This window comes from Ochotona curzoniae, unplaced genomic scaffold (assembly GCF_017591425.1).
Source record: "Ochotona curzoniae isolate NIBS_2020 unplaced genomic scaffold, NIBS_Ocur_1.0 contig_3190, whole genome shotgun sequence".
In the NCBI taxonomy this organism is placed as follows: Eukaryota; Metazoa; Chordata; class Mammalia; order Lagomorpha; family Ochotonidae; genus Ochotona; species Ochotona curzoniae.
The window spans coordinates 19,922,613-19,944,548 of NW_024465751.1; the positions used below are offsets into that span (position 1 = coordinate 19,922,613).

The 21,936-nt window shown below is 36.1% G+C and overlaps 1 protein-coding gene across 1 annotated transcript in view; it reads right to left on the reverse strand.

Moving 5' to 3' along the window:
• PKHD1L1 (PKHD1 like 1) overlaps positions 1–21,936 on the reverse strand; it is a 151,442-nt gene that overhangs the window by 84,597 nt on the left and 44,909 nt on the right. The window contains exons 20-34 of the mRNA XM_040979402.1: positions 21,693–21,842; positions 20,342–20,466; positions 16,546–16,709; positions 14,854–15,026; positions 12,033–12,180; positions 10,747–10,901; positions 8,606–8,728; positions 7,831–7,936; positions 7,118–7,228; positions 5,774–5,938; positions 4,677–4,798; positions 2,375–2,507; positions 1,751–1,946; positions 1,072–1,214; positions 563–667 (exon numbers count right to left, since the gene is read on the reverse strand). Coding sequence (XP_040835336.1) covers positions 563–667; positions 1,072–1,214; positions 1,751–1,946; positions 2,375–2,507; positions 4,677–4,798; positions 5,774–5,938; positions 7,118–7,228; positions 7,831–7,936; positions 8,606–8,728; positions 10,747–10,901; positions 12,033–12,180; positions 14,854–15,026; positions 16,546–16,709; positions 20,342–20,466; positions 21,693–21,842 — 2,119 coding nt within the window. The remainder of the gene's footprint in view (positions 1–562; positions 668–1,071; positions 1,215–1,750; positions 1,947–2,374; positions 2,508–4,676; positions 4,799–5,773; positions 5,939–7,117; positions 7,229–7,830; positions 7,937–8,605; positions 8,729–10,746; positions 10,902–12,032; positions 12,181–14,853; positions 15,027–16,545; positions 16,710–20,341; positions 20,467–21,692; positions 21,843–21,936) is intronic.

A 21,936-nucleotide genomic window follows, 5' to 3' on the forward strand; every position in this document is an offset into this window, starting at 1 on the left:
AGAATAGCTTCTGATTAACATCATGTCGTTCAATTAACATAAATGATTTAAATACTTCACAAAAATACAGAGATAATTGAAACCAAGCTAATGAGTAGCTAAAGAGAAAATGAATCAAGTTTAAAAGTAATGATCAAATGGAAATCAAGAAACCGGAAATACAAGTTGCTCAGAAACATTACAGGATATTTTAAGTGTTGATTAATTCTTCAAATTAAGAATTTTTCGAAGCACAGAGGAATGCAAAGATATGTATTATTTCAATTTGAATATTCACTTGGAAACCTATGATAAATAATAAACTGCAGTAATTCAGGAGACTCTGTACTGTAACACAACCACCTACTCTATGGAAATTGCTACACTTGGAAATTTTGTGTCTAGTTTTCTTGACTCAAGTCTAGATTCACTTTGTTTGATGCTTTATTTCAAATATCACAAGTCATCAGATAAATCACAATACTTATTTTCTGAATAATTTTAAGTGAAAATAAATAAGGATCTTATTAAGTCCAGAGTAGAATTGCATTCATTATTTTAACATATTAACTTTCTTTAATACCTGAATCTTCCCCACTGTTGGTAATCCTAAATACATTCCCTGTTGACTGAAGAATACATTTTATGACATTTTCTGATGATGATGTTACATTACAAGGGAAAGGCCCTAGAAATAAGAAAAGACAAAAGAAAAAAATCAAGTTCTTTATAGAAACTCTAGAAAAGACACATTACTAGTAAACAGCCAAGGACCTGTAAAACCTCTGCCTTACTGTTAGGGTCTTTGGCATTTCTTTTCTAATAGGAATCATTTCTGGTACTGGTTATTTTTAGAACAAATATTCCCTCCCTTTTTTTTTCCCTACACCTGGAATATATGGTAGTTATTTATTGACATCAAAAGTCGTTTTTTAGCTTTTTCCCTGTCACCTTAACCAAATACACTGAACTTTTTCACATTAACAGGAGAATAAAATGATCAAGAGGATATGTGCAATAACCCAGCACCAGGAACATGCCCTACAAAGCAAGCAAAACACTAACAGCCCTCCTTGAGGATGAAGCTCTCACCCAAGAGTACGGTGTTCTCAGTTGGTATTTTGCTGAACCCAAAACCCATGATGGTGATTTCAGTCCCACCATAAACAGAGCCTCTCTGTGGAAACATGTTAGTCACTTCCAAGATATACTCTATGGAAGCATTTAACTTATCCCTGAAAGACAAAAATCAATAGACTACTTAATGATCTTCCCATGATTCACATTGCTAAATTCTTTCAAGGATTGGACACCATGAGAAGGCACATGTAGTTAGACTTTATTTTTACAAGACCAGATGATGTGAGAATTATAACCTCAATTTTCTTCAATAACACATGTTAACAGTTTTTCCCTTAACTATGCCATTAAGATTTGTGAAAATCCAATGACAAAAGACTTGGAATTGGAAGATCTTAAAATATTATGGCTGAAGGACTATACTGTTGTAATAAGATGGGGGAAAATAGTATGGGAGATGAATGGGGAGAAATTAAAACAGAGAAATTTATAACCTGAACTAAATGGTGCCGGCCTCCCAATTAAGTCTTTCTGTGTGAAGTCTCAGGCTCTTTACAGAAAATGAGATGAAGAAAGGTAAAGACAGTAATTGGCATAATGCTGGTCCAATGAATACTGCCTTTTCTATGCTGATTCTACTAGAATAAAGAATGATTTCCCATCCCATTTAAATTTATGTTTATCACCATACCTTGTTGATGCAAAACCCCAGTTTCTGACTTCTACACGGATATCATGTTTTCTAGGAGGCAGTGTGGGCAGAAGGCATCGAATGTCTGTGAGGTTCCTGTGAAGAATCTGGCAGGATTTTCCTCCAACATAAACTGCCACTTTTTGTTGGAGTTCATTTCCGAAGTTATAGCCCTTAATTGTTAAATTAACCTCCCCTATATGAAAAGAAAGTGAAAGTTTTTTTTCAAAGGGATTAATTTATTACTGAGTGTGAGCTTTACATACTGAATGAAGCAATTTATCTCATCGCTTTCATTGGGTTTCAGAAATCCCAGCAGAGAAATCTCAGTAGTGAAAGGAAAAACAAGGTGAGTTGATGACTTTTGGGTGGAAGTAAAATTCATATAGGTTTCCTAAGGAGTGGGGGGGAAAGGTGACAAGGATTTAAAAAAAAAATACTGATTTTTATACATTGCACATATTCAAAGTGAAATTACAAATGGACCATGGTAAAATGAAGAAAAATTCATAACTGGCTTTATTAAAAAAACAAAATTATTGCAGAAATTATGCACCAAATGACATTCTAGAAGTGATTTCTACATCTGTGTTAAGTGACTCCTCTTAGTGAAGGTTTTCTTACCCAGTATTGTCCGTAATTTTGGGCTAAAGTCAGTTATAACTGGAGTCTGTAAGCAAGTATAACTAAAAGCATCCTTTCTCGTGGCTTGATATCCATTGGTAATCACTGAAATATCAACGGTGCCCTCTATTCTCTAAAAGAAGAGAAAAATATATTTATATATGGAAACTCAATGGCTGATACTACCTAATTCTGTATTAAGTTGAGGGTTAACCTTTGATTATAAAGTAAATTGAAAATATGTTATTGTGAAAACCAACAGGCAAAATTAAGCCAAAAGAGGAAGAAAGGTGGGAGTTAAGCAGAGAGGTAGAGAAGTATCACTATGTTCTTAACATGCTATCTCTGGGGCCTCTCACAGTATCCCGAGGCTCAAGTCCTCGCCTGGCATGCGCCAAGATCCTACATGGTCATTGGTTCATATCCAGGTCGCTCAAGTTCCCTGCCAGCTCTTTGCTGTGTCCTGGGAAAGCAGAAGAGAATGTCCCAAAGCCTTGGAACCCTGCACCTGCAGGAGAACCCAGAAAAAGCTCCTAGCTCCTGGTTCCTGGCTTCAGATCAGCTCATTTTAGCTCCAGCTCTTGCACTCATTTGTTGAGTGAACCAGCAGATGGAAGATCTTTCTGTCTCTTCTTCTCTCTGTAAATCTGACTTTCCAACGAAAATAATAAATCTTTTTTTAAAAAAATCCACAACATTTATGTATGGGGACTGGCACGGTAACTCAATTGGTTAATCCTCTGCCTACAAGTGCCAGCATGCCATATGGGTGCTGGTTATCGCCCTGCCTGCTGCATTTCACATCCAGCTCCCTATTTGTTGCCCGGGACAGCAGCAGAGGATGGCCCAGAGCCTTACGACTATGCACCTGTTATGGAAGACCTCTAAGAAGCTCCTGGCTCCTGGCTTTGCATTGGGTTAGCTCCAGCCATTGTGGTTATCTGGGAGAGTGAACCAAATGAGAAAGATCTTTCTCTTTGCCTCTCCTTCTCTCTGTACATCTGTCTTTCCAGTAAAAATAAATAAATCATTAAAAACTTCTATATTTGAAACATGTAATTTATTCCTTTAAAATACATAATTAGTAAAAAAAAAAAAAACCTTAAAAGTAAATAGCAGAAAATGTTTCGCTCAAAATTTTAAATCTAAGTCACTGGGTAATTGGAAAATTATAGTGTCAAATGTAGATTACATATTTGAATATTCATGATAATGTGTAATAATGGTTTTTCTGGTTTTACAGTCTATTTCAAGGCATCCATAATGTTGGACTTCTGATATCTCCACAATAGAGTTGAGATTCTCTGGACAAGTGATTCCCTAAGTGAGAAGGAGTAAGATGCTAGAAGCTTTGGCATATTGTTCTTACAATGGATTCAAAAATCATTTTTATTCCTCTTTAGTTATAAATCATACGCTGCAAAGCAACTGAATTCCTAAGAAAATACTTAGCACTGTTACTGATTAGCAACAGTGCTATTCCCAAATAGGAAAAGCAATATCCTATCTTCTAGTATTTGCTTAATGCACTCTCAGTATTTAGTTTAATGACACATTTTAAACAAAGTAAACTTTAATTATTGTATTCCTCGGAGTCCCATCCACATCCCTCAGGCCAAGCACATCCAAGGTGTTTTTCCGCAGGTTGCGTCAGGTAATCCCCTTCCGGCTACATCTGTTCCTTTTTCATGACCGTGACTGGCTTCCTCATCCTCCCGCTCATAAAAAATCAGAATCTTGGTTTTAATTTAAGGAATATTACTTATTTAAAATAATGAATAGAAACTAGTCCTAAGATGTAATTTTCCATGTTGAATTTTACTTGTTTTGGTCTACACACTGAAACTTGAACAAATTTAAAATTTGTATCCATTTTTGAAAACTGAAAATTTCTAGATTTGCTTCCCTATATTTCTTAATTTATTAATGATTTTTTTTCATCTTGTGATTTACCTGGTAAACTACCATTCAGCCTCAGTGGCGGACAGGACACTCAGTCTTCTGTGAAATTGTTTCTAGCACTCTCTCTCACTGTATTTGATCTTTATTTTGTATCTACTTTTACTGCTTCAGATGGAACATGTCGTCTCATTAGTACAAGTTTATGTGTCTGTCTTTCATTTAGAAGTATCCAGAATGTAGAAATAATATTTTTTCTTTCTGTCTTAGCAGGAAGATGTTAAAGAGATGATTTTAAATACTCTACACATTGTAGGTAAATAATCCTGTTTAGCCCTCTACCATAGTATTTGATAATTAAGGTTTCAGGTGGAGGGGAAATGATTGAAACCGGAGGCCTTACTTTTGGTGTGCTGCAGATTATCCTATTTCTGTCCCCTTCATTCACACTGCAGGTTCCATTTCCAACTAATACTGTTGAATTTTCATTAAATCCAAATCCAGATAGAGTCAGCAGAGTACCACCTTCATGAGTGAAACAAACAAAAACAAAACAAAACAACCATAACAACTATGACTGAAGGACACTCTGATAACACCTATCTTATTATTTGGGAACTGTCCCATCATCTAAGAAATGGACTGGCAAGTAGATGAAGGCCCAAGGGGCCCATTTACCTTCACCATCACACCCCAGCCTGAACTCAGAAGCATGCTGACATGAAGAACCTGGGCTAAGTGATGGATTAAATTAGCTGATCTGCAACCCACTATGACTTGGAGACACAATTAGCAGCAACTATCATTTTTGACAGTGTCACCTTTATTCTTAAAAAAAAAAATATATATATATATACTGTTTCTATTTCAACTTTTTTGTAGGTGGGTAGTAAAAGTGAATTGGTACTGTTACCAAATTCCAAATTTTTATGCTTCTAAGTAAAAAGAAAACTAAGAAACAACTCAACAAAATAAAATAAAAACACAACCAGGAGATCAAAACCAAAGCACAAAAATGCAAATTAAGCATGGGAAGAAATAAACAAGCAAAAAAAACCCCAAAATCACAAAAGAAACAAAGCTAGAAAAACATGCTATTTTCTTCCATCAGCCCTCCCTTCCCTGATTTGTTCCCAGAACTTTTTCTGGGTCAAGTAGCTCCACTGAGATTGTGGTTACAAATGGAGCAGCTGGTAAGCAGAATAATAACTAATAAATCTTATCTTGACATAATTGATGAGCTTGTTATAGAAACATGCAATAATTGATGATATTAATTCAATAACCTCAGATGTAAGTATAAGCAGTCACCCTGACTTGTGATTCATAAGGAACAAAAGAATTAGTCAGCCATTTAATCACAGCACCTTGCACAACAGGACTCTTTTGTTCACTAGGAGGGAGATTTGCATTCCTCTCCCTCTGCCCTAGACTAGACACAGCCCAGTGAAACGGAGGGAGAACATGCAGCCATCTCTGTTTAGAACCGTTGATTCTTACCTGCTAGACTTCCAGAATCAGGCCAGACATGTGAGATCTGACTCCTGTAGATGAAGTAGAATGCCTCACCGCCCACACTTTGTGCTAGTCCCATGTCAGCTGTGGACACTGCAACTGGCATGTACCCAGCACTGCCATTCAGAATTTGGCACTTAATCTCATTTTCTTGTGATTAAAAAATAAGAAAACAGATGGTTTATTTAAAAATATTATCAAGTTATATTTCTAAATTTTAATATTGATCCTCATTTTATATCCTAAGAAATGTATCCCCCCAAAAACCTAATATCGATATGGAGGAGAAATCTTGACCTTTTACAAACTGCTTAATGCTGTGATTCAGAAATTCCTAGAAAACGAGTAAGCTACTAATGAAAGCAAAGCATACAATGATGGCAATGGTCAGGGCCAGTATTGGGATGGGGAGTTAAGTCACCTATTGGCAGTGACAGCATGTCAGGATATCAATTAAAGCCCAGGCTATTCTGCTCCTGTCCAGCTTCCTGCTAATGACCTTGGGAAAACAGCCAATGGCGGCCCAAGTACCTGGGCCCCTGCCAGCAACAATGGACATGCAGGTTAAGCTCTGGGCTCCTAGCTTCAGCCTGGACCAGTCCTAGCCTTTGTGTTCATTTGGAGAGTAAAATAGCAGAAAGAAGATCATCTTCTCTGTCTTTCCTGCACTTCCTGTCACTCTGACACTCAACCTTTCAAAGAAACGAATGAGAACAAATAAACTGAAAACAAATCAGAAAAAAAAAAGCTTCAATTATGAAAAAAGAGGGCTAATGTCCTAATTTTTTAAATCCTTATTTATGTCATGAAAAAAGATGATCCGAGGTAAATGAAAACATTTTCTTTAGAACACTCTATACACTGATAACATAGGGATAATATGGACTTTTCTCAAAAATACATAATGATAAATTTTAAGCAACAGAAATGAGAGAGCTTGCTTTAAACCAGCAGTCATGGAATATGGTCACCTCCTCTTGTGGCAGAACTAAACTGGCAGTTTCAAAGCACAAGCCAAGGGGACCACGGAACACTGGAGTACGGTATATTCCAGAGACAAACCCATGCACCCATGCATGGTACATTTCATTAAGTACTTGGTGAAGGGGAAAAATAGGAAAACAAAAATGAACTTTTATGGGACAAAGACATTATAAACAGTGGAATCATTCACCTGTGACTGTAATCAATGATGTAAAAGATAAGATTTGGCAGTTTCATGACCTCATAGACTGCCAGGAAGGGAAATCATAATTGTAATATCACTCCATGATTCTACTTTATGATAGTCAGGAACAATAATACTGAATTATTTTTGAAAGGACCTACCAGCCACAGAAAGAAGTGAGCAAGCTACTGGTCCAGCAGAGACTGACACAGCTGAGCTGGGAGAAAATCCAGAGCCTACTATCGTTAGGATTGTGCCTTCTTCATAGGATCCTGAAAAGGGCAAATTTAAACAACAATATGGCATAACAAAAATAAAATGCTCTATGAAAGCTGATACTTCTCAAGGAAAAATAAGCCTACTTTTAAAAACGATACAAACAATAATCATATAAGTGATAAGGAGGAAAATGATTTATGCTACAATCCTTAATGTTTTCAACCTGCGTATTGACAGAGATTGGTGGGAAGAATTAGCTGTCTGAGAGTACAGAATGGGGTAAAAACATGGAAATTATTCATATGACCGAGAAATTAAGCAGATGCCTCTATTCAACTATTTAACATATGACTGACTTACCATCATAAATTCATAAGAAAAGAATTGTATCATAATGGTTTAGCTACTTCCCATTCAGAAAGAAAGTTTCCTAGGTCCTGAGTGATTGCATTTCAAAGGCTTTCATTAGTTTCAAAAGCAGTGTTCTTCTAAAATAGTCCTTTTTCTGAAGCTTGTTTAGCTGATAATGTTTTGTGCTATACAAGATGACTTTTTCTTAGTTGGAGCATCTAGTGCAAATGCTCCAACAATTATTGTTGTTTCCATTTTGTTGGTTATCTTCCACTTGCACTCCCAAGTTAAAAAGTGGCCTTACCTTGAGAAGGGCTTATGGCTGAGATCAAGGGGGAGGCCGTGGAATCCCATGTAAATCCACAGTCACCTGAGCATTTGGCTGGAATTCCATTGACGTAGACTTCAACCTGCAAATGAGCACACACTCGTGAACATGAATCAGGGGCTGCCTGATTCAGTAGAATATGCACAGGATTTAGACAAAATATGGATTTTTAAACTAGTTTATCTATAAATTAATCTGCTTATATATGTGTTTCTACTTTCATTCATCAAACAAATCTGCAGTATCTCAGATACACTTGTGAATGTTAGCAATATGAAATAATGTTAAAAAAAAGAAAGCATATGACATATCTGCTCTGCTGCAGCTGATACATTAGGAGGGGCAGAATAGAAAGTTTCAGAAAGTTATGGATACCCGGAGTAAATTGGTATTAATCTTGGAGGTGATCAGAACCATGAAAAAACATTTTTTGCTCTTAGGCATGTCGCCTAAAATCTTTATGCTTTAATTTTCCCATCATTAATCTTGTAACATGATAGCGTAATAATTACTTATTTTGCCAAATTACAACAAGATTGAATGCAAGAATAGATTTTCAAATTCTGGCAAGTAGTCAAGCTTAAAAATATTATTTTATCATAAACAAGACGATTTTCCCTAGAAGTCATGAAACAATATTGCTAGGTTAGTCAATTGTTAATACAAATATTCACATGCAAATAGGAAACTTCTTTGGACAGGTTATACATTTGAAATTACAGTAGACATCAGAAAAAAGTTTCAAAAATACCTGAGGCTGTTGACTAGGTGTACGAAGCAGGTCTCCATTTACGTGTTGTCTGAATAAGCCTCCGTCTTTTATCTTCGTGACTGTCATGTTGGCCTTTTCTCCAATTATGTTGGAATCATTAATCTATTTTCACACAAAAATATTTTAGTACAAATGCTATGACAAGTATCAGCACATTCCTTGTTTTATATTTACTTACAAGTGAAAATCAATAAAAGCCAAGAGTGTTAAAAAATTTATTTTTTAAAAGAAAAGTCATTTTAAGAAAAAGTATAAGAAATCCAGAAAAAAATACTAAAACAATTGTATTATCATATGTAGCATGAGTTACAACTTTAATTAAATGAGTAACATTAACTTAAATTCTTAGAAAACATAAGTCTATTGAAAAGGAATTGACCAAATTTGACTGCCTTAAACACTAGTCTAATTTGTCGGAATATAATCATTTTGGTGATTTATTACAAAAAACAAAAAGCAGAGTCCTTTTTCTACCTGCAAATTGATTTCCTCTTTAGTATTTTTACCTAGTATTTTTACCTAGTATTTTTACCTACCCTGGTTGCTCTACCCAGAAATTTTCCTGGATTTATATTTTTTTCCAGAAACAAAAATGAAGTCAAAATCAGTATTGTGGCTTAGCAAGTTAAGATGCCATCGGCATCTCAAATGGGCACAGCTTGTTCAAATCGTGGTTACTCTGTTTCTGATCTGGCTTCCTGCTATGGAGTCTGTGAAAGCAACAGAGGATGGACCAAATGCCTGTGTCCCTGTCAACCAAGTGGGGCTCCTGGAAGAAGTTCCTGCTCCTGGCTTCGCCTAAGGCCTAGGTTTTGTGGCCATCTGGGGAGTGAACCAGCAGATGAAAGAGGGCTCCTTCCCCTCCCTCTCTTGTTCTTTTCAAATAAAAAGTTTAAGCAGGCTAAATCAATATGCATAAATTGGTCATTCCAAAATTGCTCCAACACTATGGCATCCATCTGTTGTACACAGGGGCTGGCAGAGAGACAGGAGTCTTTGTGCTGTCAGTTAAGAGACGAAGCACAAAAATGAAGACGTAGAGGAGCCTGGAAAGACAGAAGAGCAGCAAGCCGAGGAACAGGTACCAGCGGAAGTGGACTGGGCTCAGTGATGGAGGTATATAATTCCAGATCTAGGCCGTGTGTTCTAAAATAGCCTTATAAAAGCTTTATTTTGCATGGCTGTTTTGCATATCCACATAGAGTTATGTTCTATGTCCATATATTTGGGTTTTTTTGTTTCTTAGTTCCCTGGCTTCTCCTTTGCTCACCACTCCCCATATTCCACAATATCTCATAAACTGAGCTTTGTGTTTTCCACCTCTGTCACAGACATCTTTTCAGGTATATATATGTGGGTCTATTTATGCTTATTTATAATCATACGAAGGTTATTTGTATATGCATACGTCTATATGACCTCATGTACTGCTGTATCGGCAGGATTGAGCTGTAAGAAACTGCTGAATCCCAAGTTTGTGTATTCGTACATTACTAAATTACCTTCGCGAAGACTGTAATTCAGTGTCACCCACACTGCCTGCATGGGAGGGACTATTTCCTAGCTTGTTCTCACTAGAAAGCTTCTAATTTAGTGTTTAACAGTACGAACTCTAATCTCTTCTAGACTGCTCTCTTTCATGGCCTCTGGGCCTCGCTCTTCTCTGATTTTCACGGTCAAACTAGGCAAAGGTGACTAGATGAGAGCTTATGGTGTGATCCCTCATGAACGCGAAGAGCCATCTTTAAAACCACTCAGCAGCCAAGGTGAGGGTGCAGCTGAGCCAGCAGACTTACAAACAGCAAGCAGATGCTCCCTGGCTCTTGTATTTGGTTTGGGTTCTGGCCCTGCCTCTGAGCCTCCCGTCTGCAAGGGTCTCTAACTCACAGGATCCTGGACCCTTGCCAGGTGGGATAGGAATCAAAGTACTGACCAAGTTTCTGTGAAGCAAACTACCTAGTCAACCAACCACAGAACATTTCTTCTACATTTCAAAATTCTTGTTACATCATGGGTGTTCTTAAAATATAAATAGGCTCCAGTTCTTTTTAGAATCTGGCAAGAGGCAAACTACCAAACAGTATATAGCAGAACACAGAAGCCAAGTGAAATCAGGGAACCTGTAGGAGATTCTGCCTTCCACACGTGCTTTTCCACTTGACATTCCAGGAGTACCCAGCACAGGTTCCTTCTCGCGTTACCAACACTTGTCCCATTTCTTGCAGACGCTGGAGAGCGAACTGTAAATCTCCAGCTGACACAGCAGCAGGCAGCCCTGTAGTCCCAAAGGGATGGCAGACAACAGGAGTTAAACATTCACAAACCAATTTGATCTTCAAAATATGTGAATACATACAAGAAAGTATGTGACCACTTGGAAATCACTGGCTTTCTCCAAAATAGTGAAAGTAAATTTTGTATCCTACTGATACCACAAACTTATATGAATGTCCTTCTTGGAAGCAAAACCATGACTAATGTATCTCAAATTATGGCCTTGGCTCAATACTTTTTAATATCAATTCACTTTATAGATAATCTGTCAGAGATACAAAAGAGAAACAAATTTTGGGGAGACCTGACCCATCCAGAGATGTACTGGAGAAAATATGAAAATGCCACTTTCTGGATAATTTATCCTTATATAACAAACATAATCCCAGTGATAAATTATTGAAAGAAACATTAGGAGAAAAATTATACCAAAATGTTTATTAGGATTGTACAGAGCAACACTGTGAATCACATTTATAATTTTAAAAATTCTAGAAATTATATGTTGAAAAAAGTAAAAAGTGTGTAAAGTTATCTTTTTTAATCTAGTATCTTAAATGCCATTTTTTCAATATATGACCCTCATCAAACTTCAAGTGTTCACTGACTCATGGCTGCTGCACTGAATAATACAAGTCATAATGATTCCATTAAGGATGATTTTAAAGGTGAGACTCTAATTCCCAATTCTCATAATTTAATATTATTATTATTTCTATCATAACAATGAGTGCTTATTTTAAAAATATGCAAATAGTATGTGAACATATAGCTTACAAACGTCATAATTTCAACCATCTTCAGGGAAAATGACTGTTGGGGTCATTATATACTTGATATGCTTTTTCTTATATTGCTTTTGAATATAAATAGTTATTACTAATAACATTAGCTGTGGATGAATGAGTTTATTTCCTAATCCGTTAAAAAGGAGAGTCTGGAACAAATCTATTATGATTGGCTACTAATCGGTCATAATATGGGATGTGTGAAAATATATGCACCTGTGTGACTAAACATTTGCATATAAAAAACAAAAAGTAGTAATTCTGAAATGAAATTTACTTAACATTTTATACCACTATATATATATATATGCATGCACACTGGTGTTACTGACATTTTTATATACCTTTAAGAATTTGTCCATAAGCTTGAATGTCAAAGCTGCCACTTATAGGTGGAGATGCTTTTTGAATTCTTTGAATACGAATCTTTGATTCGCCTGGCCAATTATTTCCTCTGTAAGCGGACTCATTCTCTGTCTCGTTTGAGATGATCTAATTTCCAAAATAAATATTGGTAAGATGATTAAACTTAACTATAGATAATGCGATTCCTATTTCACCATGGTGCAATCCCGTGACATGACATAAATTAGCTTAATACATGCAGGATTCTTTAGAGCATTAAGGAGAGTCACATAAATCAACACGAGTCATGCCCAGAAAGTGGCAATAATGAGGCTAAAGTCAACTGAGTCATCTGTTCCTGGAATCTGCTGGAACTGGAGAAATACCTCATTAATTCAGAATGTACCCCCAATCACACAAGGAGCAAATATTTGTCAAGCAGTTCCCCTGTTCAAGGCACACAAATGATCACCGTGGGGAAGTCATGAAGCCCAAGGCATGGTCTCTGATATCACAAATCTAAAGAGTTTTTGGGGAAGCACTAAATGGAAACCTGAGACCAGTCCAACAATATGAAAAAGTACGTGGTCAGTCCCGTGACTGACTGAAACCCAATTAGTACTTGTTCAATATTAAATGCCAGTTAATTGACAGAAGTAATACATGCTTGAGAAATTCATAAATTATAATTCTAATTGTGAAACAGACATTCTTCTGTTCTGGTCCCCTCAGAGTTTTTGGTTCATCTCACAGAACTGAAAATGGAAAAGCTCAAGTACAGAAATGGGAGGTGCAGATATCAAAAGATACAGGCAAGGATGTTCATTGAAATTTTATTCATAATAGGCCCAGAGTGGAAACAATACAAATGTTCATCCAAAGAATGGAACAGACTGTGGCACAAACTGTCGCACATTTCCTGCAATAGAAAAGAGTGGATTCTAGCTGCATGCAACAGCATGAATCACATCACCCAAAACTGAGAAAAAGAGGATGGACACAAAAGAGGACATACTCTGTAATTCCAGTGTTACAAATTTTAAAAAGGCAAAGCTACTTAAGAGTCAAAGGTAGTGCAAAAAATAAAAATGGTGATTATCTGAAGGAGATGAATAGTCATCCTAATAGCAAAGAGGAAGCCAAGCTGATGATTGTAGTTCTGGTGCCTACTCTGGGGCATTAATGATTTTCTTTATCTTGATCTGGGTTGTGATGACCTAAATGCATTTATCTGGTAAAGATTCATTGAATTCAGAAGGTCTGCAGGATCACAGAGTGTAAGATCAAAAAACAAAGCTCAATCACATCTCTGTAACGAATAACAAGCATGTATAAATCTAAATGAAAAAATGCTTCAAAGAAAAAGGAAGTACAGATAAATCTAATGACACACATACTGTATCTAACCTAAAAATTGAAAAATGCTAATAGAACAGTTGAAGAAGGCCTAAGCATGTTGTTAAAACAAAGCATAAGAAAGCCTAACTAAATGGGGCAGGCATACTGTGTTCCTGGAATGGAAGACTCACATGATGAGGATGCCAGTTCTCTCTGTAGGTTTAATATAATGCTTATCAAATATCCAGCAAGATATTTTATAGACAGAAGCAAGCATATTTTAAATTTTTATTTAAATAAATACACAGAGCTTATTATGCAGAGCCTATTACAGTTGAAGAATTTTGAAGCACAATAAATGGACCAAAATGACTGTAGGCAATACTAATGAAGGCTTCCTAAACATATAGCTGCAGCAATCAACAGGATGTAGTATTATTGGAGAACTAACATACAGTAAGAGAACAGAATAGAAGCGTAAAAATACACCCATACAAACATGCTTAACTGATATTTTTCATGCAGAGACAGAAAGGTAATTCCCAAAGATAATCTTTTTGACTGTCCTAGCAATTGAAGCCATAAGCAAATATATAAACCTTAATATAAAATATGTATGATATAAAATCTTATTATACAATTTTATTTATGTCATTATATATAATTTTATTCATATAAATTCATATATTGTTTAATATATTCTTATATATAATTCTACTTATATGTAAATATAATATAAACAAATATATCTTGTTTATATATAATTTTATTCTATGTAATTTTGAAATATGACAGAGCAAAGAAAGATTTTACTTAGGGCTAAGTGAAGATTGGTTTGACTTGGACCCCAAAACACTATTCATAATATTTCAAAAATTTGAAAAATTGGGGTTGCTAAAAATTAACTTTGGCTCGTGAAAAATCTTGTGAAGAAGATGCAAAGGCGAGATAGAGTCTGGAGAAAAATATTTGTAAGCCACATATCTGACAAAAGACCTGGATGCAATAAAGGCAATCTTTAAAAGACTTATACTTTTTGCTATTTTAATCATGAAATTATTTAGCTGGCAGAAAAATGCTGAATTACTTTTGATTTCCTATAAGAAATTATATCAACTGTATTTTTATGGAAAATTAACTTTTAGAATGATCAACATATTTTACAATAGATATAAATCACAAGCAGTCAAAAACCATCCAATTATGAAAAGCTAGCCACTTCTTTGCTCCTAGTATAAATTTTTATAGCAAAAGTTAATGGAATTTATAACAGAAACAACAACAAGATACAGAAACTTTTCTTTGAATAATGTCTGCTCAAATGGCTTTACTGGAAAAACCACCAACTTATTCCTAAAATGATTGTCTTGAAAAGATATTCAATCTGTATGTCTGCCTTTAAAAAAATAAAAACAAATCTTGCTGCATCAAAATTAATGCTCATTAAGTTGAAAACAATAACTTGCAAGGATGTAGACTTACCTGCCCAAAACTCACAGCCATCAATGGTATGTTGTAACCACAGTCATATGAGCTCATGGTAACAGAATATTGGTTTGTCATGGTTGATCCATTTATCTTGGTCTGATTCACCTGAAAATGCTTGAAAAATATTCCTTTATTTGCTAATGCTGGAAGTCTTCTTTTTGGCATTTCTAAGGAATATTAACACACAAAGTAAATGAGATAAAAAGTTTCACAGTGCCTGCGATTTCAAAAGAAAATCACAAAACAGTAGTAAACACTTTATAAAATGAAATGCTAAAAATAAAATGCTAAAGACAAGACTTGAACATGAGTAGTTTATGAAGCTGTTTCATGTGTTGTTTTTGGATGAGAAAGCTTTCATGTCTTTTGACATACAGTCCTCTTTAGGTAAAACCAGATTTTGAAAGTCACCAAGCCTTGGGCTCCTCCTGTTTTTCTGTGGGTCCATGACTGTGCTCTGTGCTGGCTTTCCTGAATGTGACACTTGCTGGGATGCGTGTTCCATAGGGCACGATGAGGCGTGCCCTACTTCTCGGTCCTTACTACTTGACATGGTGCTTGCCACATAATAGATGCTAAGTGAATACTGGTTCATAAATTAGAGCATTTATCCTAGAACAATCTAATTATCTTATATAAGGATTCCCCTAATGGTTATGTAGGTGTAGTGGCCTTTTAAGAAGGAAAAGCAAGGAAGTAGTAACATTTCATTTTTTATCAGTTGAGTCTCCACCTTACACTTGAAAACAGTTCCAAAGAAAATGATTCTAACATCCCTTTCAAAACTGGGAAACCTCACTTTAAAGATTTTTTTTTTATTATTATTTTTTATTGGAAAGGCGGATATACATAGAGGAGAGAGAGAGGAAGATCTTCCGTCCGATGATTCACTCCCCAAGTGAGCGCAACGGCCCATACTATGCCATCCAAAGCCAGGAGACTCTTCCGGTTCTCCCACGCGGGTGCAGGGTCCCAAAGCTTTGGGCCGTCCTTGACTGCTTTCCCAGGCCACAGGCAGGGAGCTGGAAGGGAAGCAGGGCTGCCGGGATAGAAGCGGCACCCAAATGGGATCCCTGGAGTGCAAGGCGAGGACCTTAACCACTGCACCACCACGCCGGGCCCGGAAACCTCATTTATAAGGAGGATTTTTTTAAAGTTGATCTTTTGAAAAAATAGCATGTAGCATATAATTGTATTATTTAATATTGTCAATGAATTTATTAACATGAACATGAAAACAATGCTGAGACTCTCAAACATTAAGTCTTTATTTCTAACATTTTGAATTCTCTTCCTTAAATCCGTAGGAAGTTTCCTATCCTAGGAAGACGTCAGTCTTCATGCTTGAGTTATAGCCATGCAGCTTTCTCTTGGTGGTTTGCATCTCAAAGATACAATGAAGAAAAATGAAACTCTGCTGCAGTTTATTTATCCACAAACAAAAGCTAAGGCTGTAAAGCTAATTCTTGCTAGGAGAAAGTTTAAATTGAGAGTGCATTGAGACTTACAATAATCACCTGCCCCTATTCATTAAAAAAAAAAAAAAAGCAAAATTATAACATTGCTGAGGTGAAATAATTCACCATCATTTAGAAATCAAATTTTCTATTTATACTACAGAATAGAAAAGATTTTAATAAAAGAGAAAAATTGAAAAATCATAGCAGATGGAAAATGATACAATACCACCAGGTGTTGCGACTGTAGCCGATTGTCCAATGTATACTGTATCCACATAGAAGGAATGTGATTCTGTAGCTTTCTGTAAACTAATCCTTTGCAGAACAAAATTTGTCCCGGTGTATTTGGTTTGTATGAGATCCAGAAGATCTATGCACGTATAGGTCCAGCTGAAATATGGTGGTTAGTTTAGCATTAGATTGATAATTTTCTTTTATATAAACAAATATGCTACAAAGAGATTAAAATTTTGAAAAGAAAGCTCCCCCCCCCACACACACAAAAAGATCATGAAACACACTTTTTAGTGTGCAAAAACAATCATAAGGCACAGCAGAAAGAAACGTATATCAGTGGTTATGGATTTCATGTTGCCTAGAAACACAGGTGTCCTTTTCTTTGGAGCACTGGTAGTAACCTCAGGCAGTAAGGAACATTCTGTAACAACAGGTAAGGAAACTAAGAAGAAGGCATCTACATTACGGAAAACAAGATGCAACACAGAGAACACTACTTCACTAACAATGTTCAGGGATAGGATAGTTAAGTCAGTTCAGGGGTAAGACACAGAACTAGAACTTGGTGCCTGCATTGTGCTTTCATAGGCTAAGCTGACAGCATTCACATAAAAACCCGCTGGAATCTAGGCTGCTGCATTTGCGAACTCAACGGAAGATGTCCCAAGTACTTGGGTCCCTGACACCCACAGAGGGGACTAAGACGGACTTCCAGGTTCTGGCTTCTATCTGTTCACCCCAGCTCTTATGGCAATTTGTGGAATGAAAAAAATATGAAAATGGTTTTTTCTCTCTCTCTCATTGTGCCTTTCGAACAAATCTCTCTCTCTCATAATAAAGAACTCTGGAATATAACATTACTTCCAACAGAGGACACCAGAGTAGCACCATCCATTATTCTCACAGCTGAAAAGATGTAGTTATTAATAGATACAGGTGACTGCACCTAGATTCAGACTTGCCACTAAATAGTAACTGCATTGGAATCTCATAAATTAAACATTTCAGCTAAGAGAGTCTGCAACAAAAAATAAATACTGCCACCCAACTAATCAAAGAAAATCTAATAATATTCTTTCTCTCAGCTATCACTTCAATTACTTGCTAACTGACCAGTTTGAGTCCCTTCTGTGTTTATTTCCTGTGTATTTTATAAACTGATCATGAGACAGACCTTCACTGCATCCAAGCTTAGACTACACATTCCACTTTTAGACACTTGCAAGTGAAACTCCACTAAGTTCAAGTGCTTTTTAAAGTAAAAAGGTGTACTCAGGAACTCTCAGTAGAATTCTGCAATGCATTGAATAATTATGAAGCTTTTGAAACTAATGTAAAGAAAATACAAAGCATGTTGAATCAGACCTTTTAGAAGAGAAAAGAAAATTACAAATGATATTAAAAACTTGAACTATATGCTCTACCCTTTGTGACTAAATAACTGCATTTTAACAATTGCTATTTCTTGAATATTGGCATTTGAATTGCAACTGCAAACACCACTTTTTGGGGAAGTTACAGAACACTAATGCTGTATTAGAAAAAACTGACATGAATATATTTTATGTAGGTAGACTGACCTACATAAAAGCAAATGTAAAGATATGATTCAGAGAGCATTTGCTTTGCCTGGACTGATAAAATTTTAATGACTTAATCTTATTCTTAAAATTCACAATCCTGCTTAAAGGTCTTATTTAGGGAAAAGAAAGTTTATTAGTTTTATCAAGTACAGTGCATCTTCAAACTGCTGAAGAGAAAACAAAGCAATGACTAAAAGAGGAGGCCTATTTATTTAATTTAAGTAATAGTTTGGATAATGTTGGAATGACGACTTCCATAAATACTCCAAAATAATTGTATCGTTGAGAAGTGAAACACATAAGCATTGAACATCAAACCTAACTTGTGATGTTACCGTTCATTCAGACATGCAAATAACCTGCGTAGCACAAGGCAACTTTTGATGCTCCTTAGAAACCCTGTGCTTCACAATGATCCAACACGGAATTACTGATGATTTGAAGCAAACTTGGCAGGAAGCAGCAATGTTCTGTCTATGGAATTTTCATGTTCCTTCCTACCTATTACAGGGAGAGTTACCAAAACTGCTGGCAATATTTCTGGCCTCGTGTAACAACTGTACTATGGAATTGCAGAATTGTCCCTCACTTATTCATTCATTTCCATAGCTAATTTCATTCCAATTTATATTTGGGATTGAATATTAATGGATTCAGATAAATATTTCTACACTGAACAGATCAATACTTCTTTTAATACTAAACTCTCCTACTATGCCCTTGCTCTCACTGTTTGTATCTGTCTCTGATTATTTTCATTTTCTGTGGAAACCAGTGATGGAATATATATACTGTTTTTGAAAAAGATTTATTTTTATTGGAAAGGCAGATCCACAGATAGAAGGAAAGAGAAAGATCTTCCATTTGCTGATTCACTCCCCAAGTGGTCACAACAGCTTGAGCAGAGCTGATCCGAAGCCAGGAGCCAAGAGTTCCTCTGGATCTCCCACCCAGGTGCAGAGTCCCAAGGCCCTGTGCTATCGTCTACTGCTTTCTCCATAGAGACTGTACTTTCTTCACATCAAATCATTCTATTCCCCATTATCATCTTGATCTAATTTTTCTTGGTCTTTGTTTTGTTTGTAGTTGCTGTTTTGTTCTATTTCCAACTTGAGGTTATTTTCTCTGGGAGATCAGAGGTGGCCCTGCTGCTCTGCTTCACACATTACATGCATGGCACTTCTGTGCGATCGGTCCCATCTTCAGGTTGAGACTAGAATAGTATTCTTCCTGTACTGTAAAATGACAGAGCTGAAATGACTCTGTAAAGGATGGACTGCAGAAATCATAACATAGCACTTTAATGAATCAAACCTTACCCAAAGGAGTGCTTATAAAATAGTGAAAATACTCTATATCTTCACTGGAGTGGTGGTTACATGATTGTACTGTTTTTTTTTTTTCAGGCTCACTGAATTGTGCACTTAAAAAGCATGCATCTTTCTGTAAATTACATGTCAATCAATATGGCTAAAATTAATAGGCATGCTTTGTAAAACAAAAGTGTCTGTAGGTATTTTCACTATTCTATTAAAATGAAAATTTGCACATACTGGAGTAGAAATGTAAAGTTAGGATTGGGATGTTTTTCAGGAAATATAATAAAAAATAAAAAACATACATGACTAAGCTGTGCTTGAGAATATTACAACTGTGGTTACTAAATAACTTTCTGTAAGCCAATTTATTTCCTTCCTTTATAATTGTCCGTTTGAATGTCTGTGTGTCTAACTTTTTGCAAAGCAAAGATCCTTCCAGAACATATTTCTTTTATTTAGACACACTTGTCAAAATATATTTTATTTTTCTCTACTAACATTGTAAGAATTTTTTGTTTTCAGTGATAGAAGTCTAATGAAGATATTGCAATATCTTTCTGCCCTCATTTCACAACTGAAAATATTGTTGAGCTATTATGAATTTTAAAGTTTAGCACTGACTTTATTTTAAATGGTCAAGCATGATGATAACTTGACCAATTTTTACTCAGACTCCATAGATTTCTTTTTGCTTCAAGAATTTCTGTTTGAAGCACATATGGAGACCAAGAAAATCACAGTCAATCATTTTGTACACATCCCCTACCCCTAAACAGAACAAAACATACAATAAATACAGTCAAAGATAATTTTATGCAGTTTAGTATCCAGGATGAATATCACAGTATCTAAAGCTTACTTTCAGAGTCAAAGTGTAACTTACATGTTTTCATAAACAAATTTATACGGGAACTGTGTATCAATGCTTCTAGTAATCCTGCCATTGTCTTGGAATTGGAATTTTAGACCGATGTAATTTGATAGAAATCCTTTGTACGCAAAACATAACTGTATAAAAAATAATGACAAAACAGTAAAACATCTTACCATTAAATCATTTTGGAGCAACTCAAGTTAATTTAGTAGAATTCAATAACTAATTACTGAGCATTTTTCACATAGAATGTACCAGATCACAGAGGAGGAAGTGAGTCATCTTCATTATCAGTCCTTCCAAAATGGGTGAAGAATTCCCAGATGACCAAGTGGAATTGAAGCTGCTTTACAATTAATGATTAATTCTTAATTATTTTCTTAAATATAATCTAAAAAAATAGAGCTATGCATTAAGCTTGGCAGTTAAGATGGATTTGAATTCGGTTCTAGCTCCTGAATCCAGAATCTTGTTAACTCAGACTCTCGAAGCAGCTGGGGATGATTCAAGTCGCTGGGTCCCTACCACTCACACCAGAGAAAGTCTATTACGGTCCCGACTCCCACCCTGCCCGACCCTGGGTCGGACGGACACTTAGCAAGGGCACTATTAGATGGGAAGGCACACGTACTCTCTCTACATGTGCTGTGTGTGTCTGTGTCTCTGCCCATACAATAAATATTTTTTAAAATGGAAATAAATTATTCTTTATGGAAATAAGCATGCACAAAATGTAAATAGTTCCATCAACTCAGGTGACAATTATGTGTAGGTAGAAGAAACATAAAACACTCAGGCAGATGAACTGGGATGTGAATGCAGCTGAGTACTCAGAAAGGGATGTCACTGCAAAATAACAACATAATGCAAATTCCAACGGTCCTCAAGCGGGCCAAACATTGGGAAAGCTTTGACCAGGAGAATAAGTGTCACAATCCGAGAATTTGAAACAAACAAAACAATAAAACTGTGTCATTAGTCTTAAATACCTGTACTAAAATTGTGATCTGCTATTGTCATTTTTTTTCAATTTTTTTCTGACTCTGGTGGCTATCCAGGTTTGCTTCTTTCAACTTGATGTTGAAAAGTGGACATGTTTACATTTTAAATTATTTTCTTACTTAAACCTGTGTTGAAGAATTTCTTCTGGGATTAAAAGATACGGCAGAACACACAGCACATGGTGATACTGAGGACCAACAGAAGAGGCAATCAAGGCCCCCAGAACAGGAAGTGCAGGACCTGCCCAGTGTGATGTGATTCCACACTGCAAGCACTTCTCTTTGTCTTAACATTTCATGAAATTTTATTACCAGGGTACTTTCCAGATTCAATTAGCATATCATTTTGTTGAGTTTACCTGATTAAAAGGAAATAATGGAATGTCTCCATATGGTACTCTACTTGGTTTAACATCTGTCGAGTCAAAAAGCACAGCTGGGTTTTTCAGGGAGTAACGACCACAGTAAGCTTGAGTCTCAGCTGTCTTCTGCCCCCTCTTAACGTGTGCCTGCAGAAGCAAGAGCATCGCCAGAGAAAACATGATTGATTGTCTTCCTTTCCCCTTAATGTCACCACCCAAGTTGCTCAAACTCCAACTCAGA